This window comes from Grus americana, chromosome 5 (genome assembly GCF_028858705.1).
Source record: "Grus americana isolate bGruAme1 chromosome 5, bGruAme1.mat, whole genome shotgun sequence".
Classification (NCBI taxonomy): domain Eukaryota; kingdom Metazoa; phylum Chordata; class Aves; order Gruiformes; family Gruidae; genus Grus; species Grus americana.
Window position 1 is genome coordinate 65,307,421 of NC_072856.1, and position 27,806 is coordinate 65,335,226.

Genomic DNA, 27,806 nt, shown 5'->3' on the forward strand with positions numbered 1-27,806 from the left:
TAATAGATTGACAATACCATGAACTCTTCTGTGAAATAAATGCAAGCTAAGCGGAAGAACAATGTGTACAGGATTTGGAGTTCAGAAGAGTATATGATCAAGACAAGCTGCCAGAATTAGAGTTAACGTAATTTTGTTGCTTCAGAGTACTTAAATGCGTTTTTATCACTTGCACATTTGCTTTCTGATGCTAAGTTTGAACACTAATTAAGGAAATGAAAAGAATTAAACTGATTGCAACAAGTTAACAGCTTTACACCATGTGGAGATGAGAGTAGTCTTAAAATGTTAATTTCTACCAACAGGAACCAGGAATTCAACTATCCTCAACAATGACTCACTCTAGAGCTGTGCGCGCCTCAGTTTGCAACTTCTTCGCTCCTCTTTGTGGAATATTCTGAGAACGTCCGTTATCATAAAATGATGAGCAAGAAAGTCTTTGTAAAGAACACTTGTGCATGGTATGATGTAGGCCATGCTTCACAGTAGCCAAAACTCCTACAAATGCATGCATGCGAAGGATGATTAGCTAATCGATGTTTAGCTATTTTATAAAGGCTATTTTGCATATTACACATCACAGCTGCTTAGACTGTTTTTGGCTTTTTTTTTTTTTAATATGTAAATAAACCACTTGTTTCTGGATACCATGCACCATTAACTTTGAAATTACTGTATTCCTGTATTTAGAGTCAGCTTTATCAGTGTTATCTTAAAATACACATAGGTTGCAACAAAAATGGAGGATTTGGGTATCATTTTGTGTGGTCTCCCAGTCACTTAGAGAAAAGACTACATGGGAAACAAAATATTTACATTTTGCTTCAAAGTAGTTCTTCATAGATGACTACTGATCATTTGTAGGAATCTCAAGCCTCCTAAAACATATAATGGATTTCATATACTCATCCTTCCTTTATGACTTAGTGCTCATAAAATATACGGTAATGACTTACCATGAGAACCGAAATCCTTGCTTACTTGCAGAATAGGTACATTGGAAAACGCTTCTGGCATTTACATTAACAACGTAAAGCAATTGTGACCGATGTTTCTCGATGCTGTTGTGATGCAAGAACCCTAAAAACTTTACATGGAAGCACACTATTAAACAGATACATCCTTCAGGTGACTGTTAAAATGAAGACTGAGAGAAAATTCCTCTAAGCATTGACCTGCAGGTGCTACAACTCTTTCTTCATGAGAGGCATGGAGGCCAGCTAGCTAGAATTTTTTTCTGTACATTTTTTGCATGTTTGATTAGGGGGGGAAAAACATGAAAGAACAAGGATCTGCTATTAAGGTGACATAGATAAGTTGGAAGAGTCTCTCAAAGATGGTGTTATAACCAATTCTACAGGTAAGATAGAAATCCCTTTTTCCAGCTCTTGATATTATAAAAGGATATAATTTTGAAACTTGCAAAATTCAAACTCTAAAGAATAAATTCCTTACTCTTACTCTGATCTTATATGAATGTATCTGTTAAGAACAGGTACTGCAAATGTATTTCAAGTAATTGCATGTTAAAATCTTGATTCTTTGGGAATCCAAATGATCTACAGGGAGACTGAGAGGCAAAACCAAATGTTGCCTACACATTCCCTCATAAAAATAGGGAGTATTCGAGTATTTAATCCTGAGAAACAAATAGGTATGACTTCTTCCCTGACAGAAGAACTTAAATACAAGGAAATACAGTAGTGTATATAATCTGATTTTTAGTAAAATTAAGGTAATGTTCACAAGCTTCTATTTCTATGTGGAGATACTGGAGTTTAGATTTTCTTCTTCCTTTTAGCTGCAGTGCATTATTTGACTGCCAAATCTATCCTCAAAACACAGTTAATTTTCCTATTCTGACATGCTGAAAACTGGGTAATACCAAAAGCAATATCCAGATTTTTATCTGGATTCAAACCAATTGAGTGATTCTTTACATTTTCATTTGGTAAAGATTTTTTTTCTATGGTACCTCTGAATTTTTTCACTTTTTGTGACACAAGCAATATCTGTGCTGTTATTCAAACCTCACACTGTGAATGGAAAGTAATACTGAGTTGCACCATATATTGCAATTATTGCCAAAAATCCAACAATTTGAACACATTGAGCAACTCAATGTAATGCAATCCCTGTTAAAGCCAATGACAAGCAATTTCCACATTGTTCTCCTTTGGAGTCAACTCCGGACCACACAGGTCGGTGACCACTGATGAGGAGGATTAGCATCTCACCACCACCATATTGGTTCCCACTCCTTAGCTTACAAAAGACATCAAAGAACAACCATGTAAAGCCTGGAAATCTTGTACCAATTCTACCGTACTCTTAAGACATCACGAAAGGCAGCACAATTAGAAAGACAGCCTCTGTCAAAACAAAGTTACAGATTTTAACCCAGCTACTGGAAAAATGGTAGGATCCATTATCACCAGCTACAGTAGGTCTCTCTGCTCCATTATCATTATAAAAGATCCTACTTCAGAAAAATAGGATCCTTTCCCTTCCCAGAATTAGACTCTTCTGACTGACTTTATGCTCTCATTATATATTAAGTAAGTCTGTGTCAATTTGATTGATTTAATGAAGGCCTATCATTGCTGATCAGCAGCTGGCCAGGCCTTGCCAGCAAGGCTGCTGTGCATTTCAGAAGATGGGGGGAGGGAGATAATTTTTAAAATCTCCCTCCCATCTCCAGTAATATAACAATTTGCAGTTCTAAAACAAAAGGTCCACCGAGAATATTCTAGGAGAGGACAGACAGAAGCTATTTTCGACCTTGATTATTAAAGGAGAAACTCCACAAAACGTAAATGCAAAATTCGAGTAATTCAACATCTTTAGTCAAATAAAGGCAAAAAAATATCATTCACTTATCAATTCTCTCTGCAACCGGTATTACTGCCTTTCTAAGGGAAAAGAAAAAAGAAATTACGATAAATTCCCTAAATGCTGTCTAATTGCACTATCTAGCATGGCCCACAATTAAAATAAGAATATGTATTATAACAGTTGAATCAGCAATTCGATTTAATGGGCCAGAATGACAGTTCTGCTCTGACATAATCTAAAGAGATCAATATCTATCCTCTGCTACATAGCTTCAGCATGAAGAAGCTCACCTTATTTTTACATGCCCACTTGTCACTTGGAAAGAATGGATTCTACAGCTTCTCCTACCAGCCCATCCACCTGTCTGGAATCCTTTGCTTCACTACTCTACATTTAGATTATTCTTTAAAAATAAACTCTATTTCTTTTACAGGAATGCTTTTTTTTAAAAAAAAAAAAAACCTTCAAGCTCCCCCCTCCCCCTTCTTTGTTTGAAACACACAGCACTTTTATGCAATAGCCATGAAAAATTATATTAAAAATGGATACTAGAAAACTAGAATAGCAATCCTTGATTTTTAGTAACTGATACTCTGCAATTTTAACCAACGTTAATACAAACAGAGCAATACAGACTGCAACAGTTCACACCCTGCAAAATGTGGCCTATTCCGTCCTTTTCACTGCAAACAGAGAAAAAAAAACCCCAGAGGATTCTATATTCTGCACGCATTTATCCTTATATTTATCTAATCATACCATTATTCTCATACAGACATCTACTCCATTTTCCAGAACACTGTTATCAAGGCATAAAATTAACCCCTAAAAATAGATTCTTATTGTCTTTTTTTTTTTTTTTAAACTGGAAAGATCTACCCTGACTGCATGCTTCACCAGACAGTTCCCAGATCAGAAATGTAAGTCAAATCCGCATTCTTAACAACCATGTTAACATTACAGATTAAAACACAGAATCCTTACCTAGGAGCTGCATTCTTTCAAATGTAAAATGGTTTTACTTCCTTTCTATCTAATCTGCCCACTGCCTGGACATATTTCAGCCTGACTTTCCAAATATTTCCTCGCTTTCTCTCTCCCTGCACGGCATCCGCAGTTATACGGCATTACTTACATTCTCTTCCATATATAAAAAAAAAAAAAATTATATATATATATATATAAAAAAAACCCCAGACATTACATGAAAGGCAAAGAAAAGAGACAGCCCATTTCAAAGCATCTGGCAAACCTCCCCCTGGCCGGCGGCCAAGCCTCCGCTCCAGCGCCCGCTTCTCTCCCCCCCCTCCCGCCACACACACACACGCTCGCTCGCTCCTCCACCCCCGCGCATGCGCACTGCCGACCAACACTCCGGTTGCCCTGGCAACGCTGTAGGCCGCCTCCGAGTCTGAACGGCCATTCTGCGCTCGGGGCTGACAAAACCGCACGCTGCAGGGGAAGCGAAAGGGAAACGGGGTTTGACCTTCCTCGCAAGATAAACTTCACTTCATTTTTTTTTTTTTCCTATAGAAAGAAAGGAACGTTTCGGAGGGTATTGTGAAAATCGCACGACGAGGAAAAATACCAAAAGAAACCAACCCGACAACCAAACACACCCCCCTGCCCGTACTTCTAAATAGAACGTTAAGGTACTTCTAAATAGAACACCCAGGTTAAAAACAGATAGCAGAAATAAAAGGAAACTCTGTAGATACTGTTTTGATGACATGAAGAAGCTGGCTAACTATTTCAGCCTTAAAATTGCTGATGCCAATGCTTGCTGTGGCATCTTGGCTTCACTGGTTATATTTAAGGAGTTTTGTCTCTTATCTTCTCAAAGAAAAACCTATTGCTGTAAAAATTAGACAGAAAGTCCATCCACGTCATAGCATCTGATTCTACAATTCCCAACTGGTAATACTGGTGTTAAGAAAAAACTAACACTGACAAAGGTAACTCCTATATGGCTCTTAAGTAGTGTCTTAACAGGCACTGTGCTCATACTTGCAGCCAGCCTATTGCTTTTGCTTTAATAGTTTGTCCTTTTGGCTTTTAATCAAACTACTCTTTTCAGAAACAAGTTATTTTTTGCATAAGCTACATATAAAGTACAAAAGAAAAACAGAAAGTTAGTTTTATTTAAGTTTGGATTACTACTATTAGGCTCCGCATCCATTTTTTTTGGTTACGTTTCTCCTTCTGACCCAGATTCATTCTGTCACTCATCTCTGCCTTGAATTCTTAATTTCTGAGATTTGCCTCCAATTTCTGCATGGATAATAGAAAGCAATCTGCCAGTGCTCACAAATCCCAGTAAAGACAACTGGTAGCAAAGGGAAGATGAACAGGTCTGAAAAGATGTTGAAGTGAGTAAGCTGTCTGAGAGTAAAATGTCAGAAAGTACAGGACTTTCAGGCATGCAAATTCAAATTATCTTTGAAGAATGACTGAAATTGCTCAGACTTACCACTACTTCTTCAGTTTTCTCTTCTCTCTTTTCTTCCTCTTCATCAGTTTCTGCAGCAGCTCCATCTTCCTCATCGCTGCTAGAGGACTCCAGAATTTCACTGATGTCCATTTTCCAGTTCCGAGGAACACCCTTTGTGCTGAGAAACGTGCTTGCCTCCTGTAGCCCTACAGAAGAAAGGGCCCTGCTTTTACCTCATCTGCAGTACTTACTCACAAAGCATTTTTAATTTCCTTTTCACCTTCTTGTAAATTACAATGCCAACTTAAACCAAAAATGGAATTAAGTCATAAAATAGATACTTCAGCTTTAAACACTGGGCTTACACACTTTACATTTTGAGCTTATCAGCAACTCAGAGAGTTGAGAACATCCATCCACACACAGCATCCAGCAGTTTTCTAGGCACAGGTCCCCATGAGCACTGCTAAGGTTTACACCTATATATGTGAACAGTACCAAAGATAGGCACCTATATGCATCCACATATATTCTCTGCAACTGTGAACTGTTCTCCTTCTGTATGAAAGACACAAATACTGTAATAAAATTATTTCAAAAAGCAAAGCCATCACAGTTAGATCAAGTACTCTGTTCTTTTCAAAATATCTTCATGTCTTAAAGTTTAGATTGAAAAAAATTGCAAATATTTTGTTTAAGAGCACTGCCTAAAGAGATGCTATGTTAATGTTTGGAAAGGAAAAATACACTGATGAGTAAGGGAGTGACGGGATGGGGAGAAGTCACACTTGTACAATGAAAATACCTCAAATTCTTTTCCTTGAAGACGTGCTCCAAGGGGGAAAACAACAAAGCAAAACAAACCCAGATAACCCCAAAACATGCCCCCCCAGACACAATAAAAAAACTTTAATAAAGAGGAATTGGAAGAACACCCAAACGAGGAACATATTCCAAAGAACGATTCACAATGCTGCTGGAGAAGAAAAGGCACTAGTTTTTAACAGCTGCTGATAGAGTAACCTCTGGAAATTTGTCTAAACTCTTTTTTTGAAACCATTAGTACCTTTGGTTCCACAATACTCCCTCATGGCAACAAATGTCACAACCCAATTATGTTCTGCACAGAAAAAAATCCCTTCCATCAATTTATCTCAAACCTGGCATCTGATCATTTTTTTGGCTGTTCTAAAGTTCTTGTACTGTGAAATAGTTATTAAGAAGAAAGTATAAGAGAAATCATTAAGAATTACACAAATCAACCAAAACCACCTCAAGCTCTCATTTGTGAGTGTCACGGTCAATCATTACTTGTTAAGGAGCTGTTCCACACCGTTACTCAAAATGGAGGAATTGTGCTTGTTGAGTGGAGGGTTTTTGTTGTTATTGTTTTATTATATATTTTCAAAATTTCTCCTTAACAACTTTTGTGTTTTGAGGTCTGACTGGGAGAAACACCACCAACAGTTTAAGAATTATTTACATTAAAGTAAGAATCTGGCCTTTTACAACCTCACTAAAAAGATGGATTACTGTAGTCATATCATCCATCCATCCATCAATCAAGTTCTCTAATTATACTTTTAAGTCAAACGTTATTAGAACAGCCTACCTGTGATTAAAGTTTACACCTTGCTGTCTGAGTATTTTTAATGTAAAGACAGAGAGTTTTGAGCAATAGCACAAAACTTTGGTTTTAGGATACTTAACAATATATTCCATTGTTCAATGACATTTCAAATACTATGCCTTTAAAATATTCTATTCACTTTCTAAGAACTTGGAGTGGATCAAAAGAAGGAAATAAAAATCAAATAAACAACACTTCTACTGGGTGCAATTTTAATAAGGCAGCTATATCCAAAGTTTCTCTAATTTATCACATTTAAAATTGTTTGCACAATATCCAAGAGCAATATCAGAAATCAACAGGCCATAATTTATCTGCAAAAGTTAAAAGTACTATTGCATGAGATTTTTTTTTTAAATACCTAGAATTTATTTTAATTTACCTTTTTTAGGAGAAGACTCAGATTTTGGCAAGTTCTGAACGTCTAGTTCTTTAATGTCCTTTCTTGCTACTGAGTAACTGAAAAAGAATAAAGTTCTGCTGTTATTTTTAAATCACAGTAAAGCAAGCATTTCAGTTAGAAAAACAGCAATTTCTAAAATTTTCAAGGTCCTTTCTAACGTAATGCGTAAGGCATTTGTTACTGTCAAAACCAGAATAAGTTTCCAATCTTTCTTTGAAATTCAGACACTAAAAGAACTCTTGTAATTAAATAATTAAGAAGAGTTTGTAAAGCTTCTTTACTTTAAATGTTTAAGTTTGCAAAGGTAAAATACTCTACATAAACAAAAAACATTTTCTAAATTGAAAACATTCACACCAATCAATAGTTGCTACCCAAAACAGCAATCTAGCTAAGAAGAAAGAAGCATTTCTACTAGCACAGAACAACAGTGAAGCCAAATTCACATATCTGCATTCATAAATAGTTGATTTTTATTTTTAAAATTACAAAAGTGTTCTTAGAGCACAATATATGGAAGTTGCTCTGTTCTAAAGTTATACTGAATATTCAGTTACTGAATTACTACAATAGAAATGCTAACCAACCTGCAAGGAAAGCCTTACAAGTGAGTTATTATAATAAGATTTTTTTTCTTCTTTCATTATTTCAGAAAAACTGGAGTAAAACCTCAGGAATTGGAGGCCGCCATTTTCTGAAGTTAAAGCCATAAGACTACGGGGAAAAAAAAGTAAACAGAGCAAGTCTGCATGCTTTTCCAATAACATTCTACCTTCAGTATATAAAGAACCAGACTTATCTAGAAGGCTGAGGATACATGTCTACATTAAGAGGCCAAAACGAATTAAGTCTTCAGTTACTTGAAATATGTTTTAGTAATCAAGTACTCACATCCTACTCAAAATCACAGCTATTAAAAATTACAAATTGTTCACTTTGAAAGAAAGAGAGACAGAGGGGTGACGCCTGACCTTCAGCAAGGAAATTTTTAGTTATAATATGTTAAGACAGATGCGTTAGAAGTTAAGGATGAAGAGAAATAATGGGAAACAGCTTTAAAAAACAGTCTTCATATTCTTTTGAATATATTATTCCATAAGTAAGACACAGATTTCTCTCTCTTCCTTCCCCCCCTTTTGTGGGGGGGGCACTAATAGGACCTTTCTTTTTTTTTCCCAGGAATCTTGGTTCAGATTCTGTAAAAATTTTAATTAAAAGTTACTTTACATTCACTTTTTTATTAAAAAAGTAGATTAAACACTTTTAAACTTTGCTATTTAAACAGCAATGGACATCTGGGCACTGGAGGTAATGAGTCAATCAGATTTCCAAACTATTACAACAGACACCCATAAAGATGTAATAATTAAGACATTAAGGGAAATAATTAGAACCAAAACTCACACTTCAAAGAACAGGAATCATCCAAAGTGTTAACACCTGGGTTTTTTCAAAGTTGTTGATTTTTTTAAAACGAAGAAACACTAGAAACTTCACTAACCCAATGAACTCTATCTGTACAATGTAAAGGTAGGCGAGTAAGTGCAGAAGTTGGCTGGAAATGGATTACGAATGACAAATGTGTACAACTAACAATACACAAAATTCTACACTTTCCTTTTGGAAGAAACAACACCTTCAGAAACAATATGTAATTAGTTTTGCATTTTTCTTCCATATACATCTAATGAAAGCAAGCTATTACTTACAATTTGGAATCTGCAAAGGATCGAACTAAACACTGGTCCTTTTTCACTGTGATGTCATCATTACAGCTGGGAGACACAACCTGAAGTTTCAAATAAAACACTTTTTTTAAACAAACAAAAAAAAAAGCTGATCTTGAAAGGAAAGAAAGATGGACAGCAGGAAAACAGCTGTTTTCCTGTTTCTTCTATTTAATTTCCATTTCTGAGAAAAGAAATCTACTCCAATTTATATTACTAAGACCAAGAATGACAAATTTCAAGAAGCAGTTTACCTCAAACTGTTAACTTGTTAGGTACAAGCTAGAAAAGTGCAATTTCATTTGTAAACTCAAAACTACTCTACTGGGTTGACTTCAAGGGATCCTGTTTAGTCACTCTGCTTTTTTTGTCTTGTTCATACAAAACTTATTTAAAGCAGCTATTTAAAAAGTCAGACCCACTCTTATTATACCAGCTTCTGATCTTTGGCATTTGAACTGAGAGGTAAGCAGTTATGGTTTTTTTTTTTTGAGGTGTGGATACTACAAGCCAGTGTGGAATACAGCACATCCTTCCACAGCAGTATCATCTCTAAGTCTAAAAAGGTGATAGAAATGCATTTGCAATATTTGTATTACCACACACAGAACCAGTTTACATTTTGCTCTAGACCATATACAGACAGAAAATGTCAAATGCAGATGAACTTCTGGATCTACCAGGACTCTGCAGAAGCTGTGCCACCCCATTCAGATGAATCAGAAGTTTTACCCCAAAAATCAAGATAATACATTCCTGTTTCTCAGGTAGCAGAGAACAGAACAGGTACATGGCCTCCAATAACTTAATCCCCTAGTTAGAACCATGTTAAATTAAAATCTGTCATTAGTAAAGGGATACACAGCAATCAAAATATGTACAATGATACCACATTTCACACATTTAAACTGAGCTGGATAAGTCAATTGTAGCTTGTTAAGTCAAGTGTCAGCCATTCACCCTACATTACGACATCATGTTCTTTCAAGGAAGGGAAAACAACTGGCCTGTGTAGTTAGTTACCTTTTGATCCTGGATTCACACAGGGAAATAAAATCTTAAACTAAGTTAGAAGATTGTAACAGCTGAGCTCATTGCAGCTAACCCTGAAGACTCAAAAATAAAGGACTACAGAATATATAGTTAAGTAAATAAAATCTGCAAAAATTAGTGAACCAAACGTGCCTGTTTAATGCTCCAAATAATTTTTTTTTATAAAACAAACACACCTCTGATGGATCACAGGTGATGTGTATTGAGCTTGTCTGACAATACCGAAAAGTTTACTAAAGAAAGCAACTTTTAATATGCATCCATAAACCCTTCTGGGTATATAAAGAATTTGCAAAATGTCTACCTTTCAAGTACAAGTAAACTTGTACAGTTATTTATTTAATATATATTTATTGTCAGCAATGGCAATGAACAGCTGTATCCTATATTGATAGTCAAATAAAAATAATAATCAACATCTACTGCTAGAGTAACTGGCCATTTATGTAAATGCAAGCATGAAGAGAACTAGTATTTCATAAAATTGAAAGTCTAAGGAAAAAGGCAATCATTAAATAAAAAAAAGTAAAAATTCCACTACAATTAGAATTCACAAATTTAGTTGCCCTTAAATTGCCTGGGAGTGCAAGTCCTAAGGCATCTTATTTTTAGAAGAAAAATATTGTTACATATCAATCATTTTATGTACAGTTTTGACAGACTTAAGAGCCATAGAACTGTAACATATACATAAATGTTAATCTTTGCTCTCCTACTCTTCATAGATACTGTAGAAAAATTGTATTTTTAGCAAATATGAGCATCAGAGCTTAGTCTGACTACATTCACAACTTTGCTGTAAAAATTGTTGAGTTCGCAAATCCCCCTATCCAGGAAAACCGCTATATGAACAATGCTGGATGACACTCTTGTTTAAAAAGATAGTAGTAGTATGACACTAGAGATGTCAATGTCTTAAGCAACTTACCAAAGCTGGATACCAGTCTGCCTTCTCAGAATTACAAGTCACACTCACAACTTTGCCAAGCAGTTCATCATTGAGACGCCTTTTATCTTCATCTTCCTCTTCACTACTTTCTTCCTCCTTTTCATCTTCAGTACTAATTTATTAAAACATACAGTATTTTAAAGTTTTCATCTGAACTTAATATTTGAAAGCAAATATAGCTTACAACCAGATCAGTCTTCCTGTTCTGCAAAGCTTCAAAAACAAAATTAGAATTTTAAGAGTTGAAATTGCTTGACACACACTTCAATATTAAGTGCACTTAGTTAGTAAGAGGAATTTTGTAGAAATTCTTTCCAAGTAACAGTATTTTACAATAGCATCATGTTGGAATTGGAGGTATGAATCAGGATTTGATTGTGCACAGACATGAAGCAAAGAGAAATGGCCTCTACCCCAGAAATTTAAAAGCATCTTTTTTTTTTCCTACTTTGTGCAGTATAAAGAAGGTTAAAAACCCTTCGTTTCCTGACACGTGAGTTCCTATTACATGAAAGAAGCATAAACATTCTTAAGGCTACTACAAGCAAAAACCCCATGAATTTCCTAATTTTGCTAAGATACAAACACATCTGCATGAACTGAATTACTTAAGTCCATAAGCTGTGTCCACAGCTCACATGATGGAACATTCAGACCATTACAGCTTCAAAGGTACAACTTCAGTTTTAGCAAAGGATGCTAAAGGAAAGCAAGAGAGCACTATCAAAACTCACACAGGAAGGGAAGATCTTCTTCCTCTATTAGATTTCTTCCCAATAACTGGAGTTCCAAAGTGCTCTGGATTGGTTAGTGGCAGTTGATCAAGCGTCTACATGGAAAAAGAGGAAACAAAATTAGTTTGCTATTTCTTCTCATTATAAATAAATAAATAAATAAACCACTAAATTTTCACTGCATGTCCATCATTGTCTTACCTCACTTTCCGCAAAGTGCCTTTCTCCCTTCAAGCATAATGAAGTTCGTCTCAAGGTCCTTTCATCACCATCATCAAAAACTATTATGAAGCCAAGAAAACACAAGGTGATCAGATCTCTTTCACAAGGTGACAAAACAAGTTTACTATTTATCTCACAATCTAGAATATTCTCTAAAACATGACTTTCAAAACCTCCATTTAACTGTTTCTTTAGTTCACAAGCAAAATGAAGTGTGGTATTCAAGATCCAGCCTAAGAACAGATAACATTTGCACACAGATATTCAAGCCAGTATAAAATAAGGCTTTTGGATGCAATCATCTAATTTAGACATCCCTCTTATCAATACACTGCACATTTCAAACCATAGCTACTGGCTGCATATCAGTTACTATTATCTAACAATCTCAGGGTTTTGTTTGATTTTGGGTTCAGGTTTTTTTTACCGCATCCATTTATTCCTTACTGATGCTACCTACAACCAACCTCATGAAAGGACAAATGAATGAAAAAAAAGCAAGCAAGTGATAGTTTTTGCTACACTATCAATACTGTGCTACTAGCAGACTAAGAGTACCGGAAACTTGCAACTGTAAATCTGACCAATTTATACAGAATACTTAGTAGACATCCTGTTCTCTCAAAACTCATGCATAAGTGAAAAGGAAGTTCCATCTATTTCCATCAATACACATCTGAAAAAGACTAGAATGCTATAAGGCTACTGCAAGCTTTGCCTGAGAAAGATCTACTCTTTACTCAGTTTAAATAAAACCTTTTCACGAAAACTTCCTTGAAGAGAAGGAAAGAAAAGTTACTAGTTCCCCCCCACTGGCTCAGATCCCACTGGCTGAGCCATGTGAACAGGCTCTTTTCAAAGAGCAGAGACCAGGTGGCTGCAGTCTGGCATTCCAGTAAGGTAAAAGTTTATTTGTATGGGTCAAAGTGCAAGATACTACTCTATATTTAAAAGACTTAAAACAGGCTTTTTCCAGTAGTGAACTTAATAAATAAGAAAAAAAATAAATTCCAGAGTGTTGTGCATATCAGTATGGTAATTTTAGCATACTTCTATTAAAAATAAATCTCTTGCATGAATGTCAAATACATGTGTACTGTTAGCAAAAACACAGATTGGTTGCAGCAAGAAAAACACTTATTTGTCAAGTAACTAAATAGAAGAGTCACATTCTCATAAACTTAGATTAAAACCATAGACTGCAATAATAACTATATGAAAAGGTATGAATAAAAATTTAATTAAACTTGACAAGATAAGCTTTAAGGCTCCTCCATCTTCAGAGTAGGAATACCGCTGTGGTATGCTCCACTGCTGAATTATCTTAATGGCTTATGTTATAATAGTCATACACACAATGCAACTAACTTTTCCCCCTCCATACTCATAATATTTTAAGAATAGCAGATACGTATAGCCTAGTTATCTGGACTAGTTAATAATATTTTCAAAACTTTTAAAATATAAATACCAGTAAGACCCATCAACCCCAATATCGGCACATTACTCTCAAAATCTTCTAGTTTAGCTTACAGCTCAAGGCAGCCACCACTGCGATGCTTCGCGCTAACTGGGAAAACAAAGTATGAGCCCTTCCCCTCTGCATTACTTACTCAGCTCTGGTACCCACTGATCAGCTAAGCACAAAAAGCAGAGCGCTCAAAATAATTCTGAAGTTCAGTGTTGTCACAAGTTTACATTAATTAAAAAAAAAAAATCTGTGCCACCCCTTTGAAGTTTAAGCTTCATTACCTACTCCAAATGTGTCACTCATCAGCTCTCTTGTACACTTTGATAACAATATTTCACTGGCATATTTTTAAGTTTTAGGGTTGTTTGGCTGGTTGGGTTTTTTTGGGAGGGGGGTTTAAATGTTCTGTGCACCCTACAGCATTTGCCATTTCTCATCACTCTGAAGAGACTTAAAAGCAGATTATCATCAGTATCCTTTGCCAAACACATTCAGAACTAAAGTCAAAGTACTGATTTTTCGCAAATAATCATTTTAGGGGACAAATGGCTGGTAATTGGCAACAGGTAACTTTATTGAAATAAACAAACAGAACCTGGTACTTGACTTTAAATTAAAAAAAAAATCAGACTACTTTATCCCCAATTTTGGAAGCTCTACCTATTTAATTAAAACAAGTAGAGTAGAGATCAAGCAAACCATTCATAAAACAAATGACACAAGCCATTTTTTCATCCCTGAAAGATTAAATCTTATAAATACTGAGCATTAAGTAAAATTCACTCATAAGACACACTAAAAACTCTACTTAAGACACATAAGGAAATTATGACAATTTAGAACTGTGTGAGATATTCTGCTTTCCTCAATTACAACAAACATGCAAGTTAACTTAGAACTTTGAAAGTCACATAATTAGATATTCCTGACCAATATGAGGCAATTATAGACTGCAAAATGTAATTACAATTGCAGAAGTGTCAGCTTCATAAATTTATATTTCACTTTCATGGACAAAACAACATGGAAGAAAAAATAATTAATGCTGAATAATTAAGTTTTCCTGATCACCCCTCAAACCCAGAGACAATGCTCTCAGAGCTTGGCAGTCATGCTTTCAGTCCTATTCCCAGTTTCCTACCTGAATGAAGACAAGTCTATCCCATGCCTCAAAAGCAGACCTCTTCCTACAAGCCTTTTTCTGCCATTTGTTTCCGCTTTCTCTAGTTTAAGGTACAGAACTGGCCTGTTCTACAAAAGCAGCTTATCCCTTGCCGTACAGGGAAAAAGTGCTAGGCCACTCCACATTTTCCAGACTTAAACCAGGTGGACTACAAAAAGGAAAATAAAAAAACCCCAAAGCCCCTTCTGAAATCCCTCTCCCGCCCCTGGAAGGAAAGCTGCTCTTTCCAAAAGGACAGAGTACTTTCTTTCATATGAGAGACAGTTATCACACAACTTCAGGGAAGGAAGATGGAAAATTCTCAAAGTTCCTTCCTGAACTGCAAAAGTCCAAGGAATTGGTGTAACTGCTAAATGAAAGTGTAGAAAAATATCTCTGTTCGGCAGCCATGTGAGAGTGTCCTGCCTGGGGCAAAGGAGATACACAGCAGAGTGAAGAGTGTGTGATTCTTTCAAAGTAATCAAGTCTAATATGTTCCATTTTACCTTGGTAATTTTCTTCCAGGACTGAAGTTTCTCTCCCTCTCACCCCTCATTCAGGTTAAGAGAATGGATAGAGTCAACATATGCAACCCCCAACAGTCTCATATGAATATATGTAAATACATATATACACCCATAAATGACAGAAGTAGAAAATTTTTATCAAGTCTGTGTGTGTTTATCCCTACAGACATTACCTGCTCAGTACAGAAAATGCTTTTAGACAATTACAACAGAATTCTCAAAAGCAAAACCTAACTGGTGTTATATAGAAGAAATACCATAGCATTATCATTACTTAAAAAGACTTTGCCTTTTTTAAAATTATTAATAGCTAAGTGATAGTTACCTTTAATCTTCTGTCTTGATGGGGACCAGTAGGGGCAGAGGTAGAAAGACCAGGAGGGGCAGAAACAGAAAGCACTAATATTTTTGGTATTTCAAAGTCATTTAAATGCTTCAAGGACAAACCGAAACTTAATCTTTGATTACGTAAGAGTGTTTAGATACATAAGAAATTGTCTGCTCATTCTACAACAATTTATGTTGTGGACACATGCAACAGCACCTGCAACTGACAGCATAGCTGCACAACTCAGAGCAAGACAACATCTTTGTGGAACAACAGTGTATAACATAACAGTATAAAAAGAAAGATTTCCTTAGCTAAATTAGCGATCACTTTATAAAGGGTCAATGGAGAAAGGACAGCATCATTTTCATACAAAAATATCAATTATTTGAATTCCTAAAGTGGGGCCAAGTAAGAAGTCTCTCCAATCAATCACAATGCAGGAAATATTTTGTAATTGTAGCTACTTTAAACTTGCGTCTCTTCTAGGGAAATCACTTGTTTGTGCCTTACTGAAAGGGTAATCAAAACCACACATTGGTAGTCTCGTCACCTTTAAAAATACGTACCTTTCTTAAACTAAGTAGGCCTTGTGGTTTCCATCTCACTTTTAAGAAAAATCTACTTCACCAAAGTACCATTCATGTTATTGCCACCCTATGCATGACTTTTTAATGCTAGTCCTAGAGGCTTTAAGAGAACATCTTTTCAACGTACAGTATTATATATTAAGGATTTAATAAATATAAGCAGTAGGGCAGACAGCATGTTTTTTGGCTATGCAATACTTTGATACTATGATAGCAGTCATGTCAGAAGAACTTAATAGACTCTAAGCTGCAAATTCATTCCTCTTTTTAACCTCACCCACAAGTAAGACTGTTTAAATAAAACGCCTAGTACTAACAAAAACACAAATTAAAAACTGTTAAATTAATGTTGAATAACTTGAATTACTGTATTATGCCTTAAATACATTATTGTTACAACTCCAAACCAGCAGAAATTCTAGAGGTTGTATTCCGTAAGAAAGAATTTACTGAACAGTATCAGTTGTGCTAAAGAGGGAAGGAAACAGGAACGGAAGACAGGGAGATATCCCCCCCATACACATGTGACGTAGTCATCAAAAGATGTGTTTACAGTGCCACAATATTTATCTTAGAAGAGGAACTTACAATCCTGTCCTTCCAAAAGAACAAGTATAAAAAAAGCAGAAGCCCTTTAAGTACTACCATTGCCTAATCTTGTAGCGGGCACGTACTTGTTGGGGAAACAAGGTGTACCAGCTGACTACTTCGGTAAATACTTCTGGAAAGAGAATGATACACACCAGCCAGGAACCTAGATACTACTATTGAAGAGTCAATATAACACAGTAGAAAGGACAAAGAAAAGCAAAGTTTCTGCTGGCCAGGGGCCTTTCTTCCAAATATGCTGCTTAATGATGAACACAGAAGGGGAAAAAAGATGACTAAGCAGCACAACCTGGAGGAACAGTCTCTGTTATAACGCTTGTTTTAGTCCCAAGAATGAAGTTCAATATACTCCATATGGAGCATATTTGCACAGTGGAAATAAAATGGAAAATTTCAGAATTTTGCTGCATCCCAACCTTGTTGATAACAGGAAAGAAATGGAATTGATTTTTTTTTCTGTTTGTGGAAGCCTAGGCAACCCAAAGCTATGACAGAAAAACAAAGCTTCCCAGCTGGAATCAATGCAATACTTCCCAAAAGTTAGAAAAAAATTCTCTCGATTAAAAGTTGAGTACCTCAAAAACACTTTGAACAGTGCAACTTTCAACTCACTATTGAAGAGCCAGATATCTTCCATTCCCTGTCTATAGCAGGTCTGTATATGCCATTAACAAAAATAATACTACTCCTGTCCTAACAAAAATGCTGTCTCAACATTGGTTCTTATTTATTTATATAAGAAACATTAACAAGTCAACTAATCAAAATCATTTTAGGAACTGTGAAGAAACTTGCCACAAAATACTGCAGATCAGTTTAACTACATCTAGTTTATAAATATCCCTAAGATTAAAAGAAAAAAAAAAAGAAAGAAAGAAAAAGGAGAACATAACAGGACACTAGTGATAACATCCTCATAATAGTTACGATATTACTTACACACAGAGCAATCAGTGTTACCCGAACAAGGCAGTCCTGTAACAGGCAAGTGAATAGGGAAAACAACCCTTAAGGCTGCATTCGCTTGCTAACTCCAAATCCAACAAGTTATGGTACTGTTGCTGCCCAAAGAAGGAGAGATTCTATACTGCACAGCAAGTAAACGTTTTTTTCTCATTCCTCATCCCATTCAGAAATTTTTATCTACCAAGACAATGAAACTACTTACCAAGAAGTAAAAGCTGCTCCAGTGTCACTATGTACACTTAATTATCTTCACTAGCTGCCTGACAAAGCAGTAATTTGTGAACTAACAGAGATGCTACCTACAAATATATCGATGAATGCGGGCAAGTTTTGCAGATTTTTGGTTTTCAGCTGTGGAAACAATGTAGAAAGTACCAAGAGTCATGCAATACTTGTTGAATGACCTCGTAGACAAGGACTGTACTAACTACCGATTCATCACTGTAAGAGGGCTTAAGAGCAAGATACTGCAGTGTATTGTGCTACCGGAGAGACTACAGAACTCAATTAAAAAAAAAAAAAGTATATGAAGTATCACTGAAAACTTACAAGTGCAACCTTTGCGTCTACTCACAGAAGACTATCACCTTACAAACAAAAACCTACTGTCTGAAACTGCTTTTTCTGAGATGTTACAATAATCTTACTATTGTTACATATAAAGAGATTACAGAAAAAAGAGTCTATTTCCTTGCCTTCTCTACAGCATTGTTTGTACACATTTTTTTTTTTTAACAGTCAGTCCACATTGTAACAACAGTAGTTTTATAAACAAAGGCTCTATCCAGTTGGTTTCTAACAAGGTTCAGTTAATATAGTTTTTCACCATCACATCTGCTCCTCTACCTGCACATTGTGTAAACACACCTAAGTTCAAAATGCAGCGCTATTCTTTTTTTCTAGATTCTCCAGAAAGCAACACAACTATTGCACAGTTTCTGTGTGTCATAGGTGCACTTGAACAACGACATGGCCCATGGAAGGGCTCCAGGCAAATAGAGCATGTCCTCAAAATCCAGCCAAGCAACATTTTGAAGATGAAAAGAACAAACTTATGATGGGTTAGGGTGGTGTAGAGCACCAGTGAAGTGGGGACAACTGGACAGTTCCCCTGCCACACTTGTGGTTTTGGATTCCCAGATGACACATGCACAGCCCAAAGATGAAGTGATGTTTCTGGGATGTAGAACTCAACAGGATGCTGGGAAGAACTGGTCAAACTGGCCACACAAACTAGTGTGACTAGTGCCTTGCACATACTACAAGACGTGTGCTGTTCAAGTTCTAAGTGGTGGCACTGATAGCTTTTATCACCCTCCATGCAGGAATAAGACATGTTAGGAGCTTAAATTTGTAGCACAGTCAGGACCAAGTAAATTTTTCGTGTTAGCACAGACACCTCCACACAGCAGAGGAAATATTTTTTCTTTTTAAATAGGAAAATGTGACTATAAATAGCTCCTGTTAACAACCTTGCTCCTGAAAGTCCTAGGACATCACTGTTCGTTCATTTTCTCATAAACACTCTCAGAATTATGGATTAGAGTTTTCAAAACCCATGCAACATGAGAGAGGACTAGAACCAAACACTTCATACCTTTTGTTTCTGTCTCCTCTTTCTCCTAAACACAGTCCTGGTTTCTCCTAAACGATGCAACTGCTGGCTGAGACTATACTTCATTTCCCAAACGCCTCAAGTAGACTACCCAAAACTCCACTTGCACAAGGAAGAGCTCTCAGGGATCTAACTCCTCTCAGCACACACTCACTCGGCATTCCCTGCAAACTGCCACAGTGACTACGTGAGAGGAGGCAGTTACCACCACATGAGGCTGGAATGCAGCACAAGCAGAGGTATGGGGCTCACAGGGGTGTCTTGGAAGCGGTGTCTGGCTTACAGCACAGCCAAAGTTGGGCCATGTTGAGGTACAACACCATACTAGAGCCAAAAAGGAAAAACTCTGTTGGCTTTGCAGACTCATGCAGTATTGAAAAGAATGAGAAAAACAAATTCTTTACTATTTATGTTAAAATATTTTGCCATTTCATGATAACTTTTAAAAGGGGAAAAGACATGTCTTCTCTTACATAAAAGTACTAGATGAAGCGTGAAAGCCATAACTCTCAAAAAATAAAGACTCACGCTCCCTTTCACTTGAAACAGTATATAAAGCCCTCCTGTTGACAGCAAGGTCTGCTAGAAACTTCAAACGCCTCTCACTGTTTTGGTTTTCTTCTCCCTATTTCCTACTTATTTCAGAGGAAAAAATACCAAAAATTAATACATGTTTTCTCTTTCTCTCTTTAGAAAAACTTCTCTATGATTCTATCTAGCAAAATACATGGCACAAAGCTCAATGTATCTGATCTGGTTTTTCTTTTGTTTAAAGTTGTAGATATGGTTAACTTAACAAGAGATCTAAGCACATGCAAATTATTGACCTGAGTTTTGACAAGAGAGAGATGACACTTCTGTTTTGATGGGGCAATAAAAAAGGCTGTTCTAACAGTAACTCTTCAGATGCTTGCTCAATTGAAATACTGTTTCTCACTTTTATATAGACATTACATCACTTGTAGCTCTGTACAGAAGGGATACAAAAGTGTTTCCTTAGAGAACATATACATAAGGATTTCTGTTTTCTGAAATTCTGGTAATGCTTATAAGACTCCTGAGAATATGAAAAAAGGAAAATATAGCTATGCACTTTGTAAGGTGTAGTCTGGGTTTTGTGTCGGGGTTTTTCTTAAGTCATTTCAGACATTATTTCAGTATTTACCTGAAACATTTTACAAGTTAACAGAGAATCAGGTGGAAGAATCAGGTGGATGTTATGCTAAGTAAGCTGTAATTTAAACCTGGCTCAGCTGAAAGCAGATCTAATAGACCATTCTAATTCTATGCAATTATCACCTAGCAATATATTCAGCACTTCAAAAGCATCAATGCAGCACTTTAAAATTTGTAAATTAAGTAAGTTCATTTTAAAGATTAAAACTTCTAACTGAGCCATTTGTTACCCAAAGAACTTAAAACGCTATTACTGTCATCCTACTTTAGATGCAATTGAGCAGATGAGAGGGCTGACACGTGCAATGGCATTTTTCAGACATTGTTAAACTTTCACTCCAAACGGCTTTTGTTTCTTCACCTACTTGTACGGAAAAGCTGAATTTCAAAGGCAATTTCAAAAATATTTCCAAATCACAGCTGAAAATTTCAGTACAACTAAATGACTACAGTAACATCATCATTATGTAAAAATAGATGAAAAAGTGATTCCATGGCAGCTACAATAAAAATTATCCTTATTTATTTTGGGTACATGAACATCACTAATAGACAGGAGATGCTGTTAAAATAGACTAACGGATCATCTTTGAGGCTCTTTCATTACGTTGGTGGCAAAGTCGCCTACCACAGCAAACTCAACATAGCATTTATACTGGTTCACCTTATTGAACAAAGCAAAGTTGTTTCTGCTGACTTTTCTTCTTCTTTAGATACCTATCTGAAGTAGAGAACCTGATTTGCAAAGGTGAACCTCATTGCTTCGCTCTAGACATGCATGCAGTTTGTTTTGGTGGATTTTTTAGATATTTGTACTTAATACTTTGAAAATGTTCGTATATATTACCGGTTTCCCTATCCATATCAGTCCACTTTAGAACACAGAGACAGAGATGTTACATAACACAGAAAATAAATAACAAAGGAAAAGCACATACTACTGAAACACAAGCTTTTCCTTGTGCTTTCCATCTCAAGCCTGACCACATTCAGGAAGACATTCTAGAAACCTAAAGGCTGTTTAATCCACTTCCCTCTCAACTCTTTAGCTTTGAATCAGTCAGTAAGACTGCCGAGAAGTATGATCCACCATCTATTAAAAAGGAACCGATTCAACTGTATTTGCTTCATAGCTAACGTATGAACATACAGCTTACGTACGAACATACAGCTAATGTCTATCCAAAACTTTGTAGAAAGATACAATAGAAGCAGCAGGCAAAAGATAAGGCTTATTTTTCACACCTCAATGTTTTTGCACTCAATCTTGAACACATCCCCAATTTTAAAAGTAAAATAACTATTTTTTTAATGATACAAACTTCATGATCTCTTACTTTGGTCAATGTTACCTTCGCTTTCAACACCAATAAGCACGGTACCACATACAACTCACAAAAACGTTCATAAGATCTAAATACAATTCCAATGTGTTATAATTGTATTTTCGTAGTCATAGGCATATATAGTCTACATGCCATATTACAGTACTGCATGTTAACTTACCATAAGATTACTTAAATCCCCCCCCCACCCCCAGCTCCAAATTTTTACGAAATCCTAGCAGTCTTAATACATTTGCATATGGAAAACATGAGTTTATTTTCCCTGTACTGTCTGTCAAAAAATATTTTTGGGGGAAAGAAAATGACAATAATAAATTAACCATTGGTTTGAGTTTCTAAGAAACTGCGTTTTAGTAAATGTATCAAGTAAAAATCATGGCATGCATGATTTACCTCTTACATTATTGGGGAGAGTTCAACAACTTGTTAAATCTAAACAACAATCCACTAATACAGTATTCACTGTTCAAATTACCTGCTCATCAAGTAAAGATTTTTGGTAGAAGTGTACTGCTCAAAAGAAAAAGAAGAAAAAGAAAGAAAAAAAAAGAAAAAGAAGAAAAAAGCAAAGAAAGAAAAAAAAAAGAAAAAAGGCAGAGACAAAATTCACTCCCAAAACAGGGGATTTAAGGTTCACCTGTCAAATGTAAGAAGATGAATATGTTTGTTTTATCAATTAATAGTTTAAAGCCTTTATCACTGAAGCAGGAATATGTAGGGTTGGTTTACTGATGTAAATCTTCTGGTCCAAATTCAAATAGAATTAACTAAAAATGCTACTTTAAAACTAAAATAAGAGTTTTAAAATGGAAATGCTAATTCATAAACCATGAAATTATTAGTGCAAGACTGTGTTTCTTACCTCTTCTGTATCAGAACAGTGAGCCTCTAAGTCAATATAAAGCAAAGTTGAAGGTCCAGCATTCTTCATTGAGTATGTCACATCATAGTACTAAACCAAGTAGATTTTAAATCTTCTGCATTCCAAAGTAATCCTCCCTTTCCTCCCTGATCTGACATACACTACAATTTTACAGCTAAATCTACAATTTTACAGCAATGTTATAATCTTGAAGAAAAATACAAAGAGCAATGAGCTTTGTCAATTGGTAAGCCAAGTGGCTTATATTTAAAGCATGCAATACAATAATAATCATAAAGTGATAAATCCTTCCAAATTGTCTGCAGTGAGAGCCTTATCCTGATCCCACCAAAGATAACGTAACCTCACCTACTGCAATGGAAATTATGGATTACTGAAAATATCTTCTTTATATCTTAAAAAAAGGGTTAATGAATCAAAATAATTGACACTCCATGTGACAGAGGACTCCTCAAGAGAGTACAAAAGAATATGAAGTAAAGCTGAATACATTCGGTATACAAGGCAGCTAGTAAGAAACAAACAGCTTCAATTTACAAGAACCAATCTCAAAAGCAATGCCAAAGAATGGCACCTGCAAGACAATTAAGAGGAGCATGTTCCCTCGATGCTGCTATTAGCAAATATAACACTCCAGTGCTGTAAGAAAGTTTTTGTGCAAAACCGGATGGGTGCTTGCAAAGCTCTTTGATCCAAACACTGTGGGTTTTTTATTTGCTTATCTAATAATACTTGAATGTTGCTAGGTCTACTCTTAAAGCTGTTTCAGAAAAATCTAGAGATCAGAATGAGCAATTCTAATTATTCAAAATAAAGAAATTTATCTTGCAATGAATTTTTGTTCAACATTGAAATATCGCTGCCTCCGCATTCTGAGGTTTCTATTTCAAAAACTGAAAAATGCCTGAGCCTCCAACATGAGAAGCAAAGTAGTTTTCTATTTCACTTTAGATATAATCATTATTTGAAAATTATTTTAAATCAAAGTTATTCACATTATAAGTGAATGTCCCCTCTTTTCTTTTTAAAGTGTGATGTGTCAATTCTTTTCTAAAGAAAAAATAAAATCCTCTCTTCTATTGTTTCATAAAAAACCCCACAACCCTCAACTCTACACAGAACATAGTGGTGCTTTTCTTGTGTACAAGGTTGCATACAGCGAAAGAAAGTCTGCATTTCAGTCATTCATTACATGCCACAGGGTTTCAGCTAGAAGTGCAATTACTGGGTTTATGTCTTAAAATCTGCAAAAATTATTCTGAATTCCAACGAGTGAAACTAACATCAGTATCGTCAAATAAAACTTGATTGTTCAGCCCTGCAATTACTTTTGCAACAGCACAACTACTCTGAACATCAAATAATTATTATGCTATTTTAAATGGATAAGGAAACAAGACCTGGAAGACTTTAAAGTCCCCTACAAAATCTATCTCAGATATTACAATACAAGATATAATTACTTACATTATTACCTATAATTAGAAATGTATTCTTCAAAGATTAGTGACTGTAATGAAAGCATGTGGCTACTCACCTACAGTATACCAACTAGCATCTGTCAACTTGCTGATAACAGCTTCTTGAAAGGATCCATCAGGCATTTTGGTTTCAACCATTGCACCAACCTGCAAAAAGGAGTATCTCAAGGTTACACGTAATCCCAAACCCATATAATGGAGAAAAACACACTGAGGCATTAATTCTTCCAGCAAGCTAGATTTATTTTTTTAAGGAATCATTTTAGCTAAATGTTACTTTGTAAAATTTAATTACTTAGCTAGTAAGAACAAAGGTCCTTAAGCATGAACGCTGAACTGCAAGTAGACAGTAAAGCAGTAAGAAACCCAGAACATCTAATTTCAGCATGACTTACATCATCACAAGAAATAATACAAGGCTAATTGGAGATAAATATTCAAATATTCAATCAAAGTAATTATTACTGATGTGCATGCAATTACTATTTCTTATACTTTAAACATTGTTATACTGTCAGCCAGATCAGAATTTCAGTAGCAGACTACAACATGCATTGGTGTTCTTGCAGTAGCTACGGAGAAAAGACAAATACAAAACCATTGATCTCCAAAGAGTTCTATTTGCATTCAGTGATTTATAATGCAGCTATATATTTTCGCAGACAGCTGTTACATATACAAATACAGATCAACACCTATTTTATATAAAATACATAAAGGATTTTAAAACACATTTGGAGCAATCGTATTTACTGTTGTCTAACAGGCTTGAACTTAGCTTTGTAATCAAGTTCTCCATTACTTATAAGAAGTTTAAAAGTTTCATTACTTATGAGAAGTTTTGTATCTTATAAGAAGATACAAAAATCATTCTGCATGCAAAACTATTTGCATATAAAGTATACTACACGGAGAAGCATAAACTGTCTCTAAAAACTGCCAGAGTTAAGACTAATTACTCAGAATCAACCTAATCTAAAGCAATAAGCCTCCTCCTGTTGATTTAAACTCTTTAGAACAGGTACTCACATAAACAGCATCAAAAAGTAGAATTTTACAAATCAATTGTGTGATTTTAAAAAAAAAAAGGCATGCAATATACATACTCTTAAAGGTCCTTTCACTTGGTCATCCTGCACTAACTGAGTTGAGTTATCTCCCTTCAGGACCACCTGAAAGATATTCATAAACATTTATATTTTTTTATATATATATATATCTATATATATCTCTTATTTTTAATAGCATACAAAAAGCATACAAAACTATATTTATAGTAATAATAATTTGGAAAACAAGATCTTTATCAGTTAAATGGACTCAAACTTTATTAACGCAAAACACTTGCAATGAATGCTTTTACTCACAGGAAGCCCCAAGTACCACATTTAATATTTAATCTGAAACATCATAATTAAAGAATGGGGCAAATCAAACATCAGCCATTCCAAAGCAAAGAGTTTGGATATTGATGCAATCCAGGACACACCTGGAATTGGGCTTCCAGATCAGATTAAGCAGGCTTTCTCTCTCTCTCTCTCTACTTCAACTGTAGCACTTTTTTAACAACATATTGAGTGCTAAACTACAACCAAAATAAAAAGCTCTCTTTATCAAACATGTATCAAAAAAACCACCAAACTGACCACAATACCACCATTTCTGCTACCTTGAGCAAGAGAAAGTTTTTATGGTAAAGATGTGAATCACCACAAGTGTAATGAAAATAAAGATCAGTTACAGTGTAAGTGAACTATGCTTCTCCCTTTAAAACCCTACGTTTGAGAAGGTAACGCTGATGAGACAGAGTGAATGTAAGCCTATGCAACTTGAATCCCTGAGTTTGCAGAGACTCAGTTTAGAAACATAAAAGATGACTATTTAGATGTCAACACTGTTAACTCTTTCACTGCTGTTTGTTATAGCAAAACCACCTACGGCATTTTAATAAAAAATACCAAAGTATCTATTTCTTTTCAGGAATCAAAAGTTCCAGGAGCTTCCTTTCCACCTATAAAGATGTCTTCTAGCTCCCCCAATCATTTCTGAACCATAGTCTACACTGTGGCTGTATTTATAAAACACTGCTAGTGGCATGCTAAAATAGCATTGGTATTAACACACATTCTGATTAATAATGCAGTTTATACAATTTTTATTTACATTTTTTTATCGGCATAGAGATGAATACAGGTTGTCCTGCTACTCAGGAAAAGGCTACCGGACTTTTTGGACTCTTTGCACTCTTGGCAAGTGCACTGGGGTGTGCCTACAAGCTCTTAATTACAATATCAGGCTTAGCTTGTTAAAACTTCAATTGTTATAATATAATTGGGATACAGCAACAGGAATTTTCACCAAGTCCACCAAGCAGCCCCATATACATCCAATTCTTATCATGGAATAATAAAGCATAAGATTCTAATGAGAAAAAGAAACTGACACCTATCAACAGACTAAATACTTTACCTGACCAAAGATACAGACACAAAATCAAGGATGTCAGACCAGGAAGGGCAGCACACTGCTTCCTACGGAGCTTCTCATTAACACAGATTTCAAAGAACATCAGAAATTTCTAAAAGCTCTCATCAAGAACAGGGAAAAAGACTCCAAGATCTGAATTGTGGGGTTTTTTCTTATCATGAAAAGCACTCTGATAAAGTGATATGATCTATATATGTAACTGAAGAGGCTGATAGCTTTTTCTACTTGATCTAAGCATTAAAGCGCATGAAAACTTAGATGTGCAGTTATAAAAAGAAGCTTTCATCTCAATTTGTTAGGGGTTTTGGGGTCACTAATGCCTTATTTACATATCCTGGACAGCAGACAAGAAAGTAGGAAGTGGGAAGATTTTGACAAAACAAAGCAGAAGAACAATTTCTATATTTACTTTGAATTCTCAACTTTTATTTAACTACATTTTATTCTTATTTTCCCATACTAGCATCAACAACAGCATTGCAAAACCAAAATAATTACTTTTTTTTTTCTGGTTGTTTTGGCATAAGACCTGTAAATGTGAACAAATATTATGTGCCAGTACTATGCATGCGTAGAAACTCAGCTACAGCCAGAGCACACTGTTCAGAAGCGGCAGCAAGATGCTCAAAACCTAACAAATGTTATCCTGGACACTTCTAAAACCTGGTCTAAAAAACTAATTATTGCCATCTTTTTTGCTCTTATGTTGATTTATTTTGGTATTGCCTCTTAAGTTGTAAGCTGTAAAACTGAGAATGTCAGCTGGAATGAAATGGAACTTCTGCTTCTGAAGAGGTTGCTCTTTTATTCCTCATTACTCATGTAAAGCCATAATCCTCTATTTGTGACATCAAAACTGATTGCTGTGAAACTGATGCATTCACAAACAGAAGACAACCATGATCAGGAAAGACGTAGCAAGAATAGGTAATTTGAAAGCTCGTTCTTGTTCCAGCAGCCTTCTAGAAAAATTAAAAAAAAAAATCCACAGACCCCCCCCAAAAGAACAAAAAAACCCAACCAAAACCCACCCCAAACCCAACACCAAAATATGAAAAACAACATTCAAGTGTTTTTTAAAATTCATACAGTGAGGTAATGAACATTTCCTAATCTTCAGGACTAGGATCTCCTGACAGTTCTTTCAACACAATGCTTTAATAAAATCAGCAACAGTCACA

General features: G+C 35.5%; 1 protein-coding gene across 2 annotated transcripts in view; it reads right to left on the reverse strand.

The window, feature by feature from the left end:
* The window catches only part of ARID4A (AT-rich interaction domain 4A), a 60,043-nt gene that overhangs the window by 29,730 nt on the left and 2,507 nt on the right, over window positions 1-27,806 (reverse strand). For both annotated transcript variants that reach the window (XR_008577409.1, XM_054827896.1), the window contains exons 4-11: window positions 25,245-25,310; window positions 24,195-24,285; window positions 11,964-12,043; window positions 11,763-11,857; window positions 11,008-11,140; window positions 9,009-9,088; window positions 7,279-7,355; window positions 5,306-5,472 (exon numbers count right to left, since the gene is read on the reverse strand). Coding sequence is in view for 1 of the 2 variants with exons in the window: in XM_054827896.1 (XP_054683871.1) it covers window positions 5,306-5,472; window positions 7,279-7,355; window positions 9,009-9,088; window positions 11,008-11,140; window positions 11,763-11,857; window positions 11,964-12,043; window positions 24,195-24,285; window positions 25,245-25,310 (789 nt within the window). In the remaining variant the exon portion in view is untranslated. The remainder of the gene's footprint in view (window positions 1-5,305; window positions 5,473-7,278; window positions 7,356-9,008; window positions 9,089-11,007; window positions 11,141-11,762; window positions 11,858-11,963; window positions 12,044-24,194; window positions 24,286-25,244; window positions 25,311-27,806) is intronic.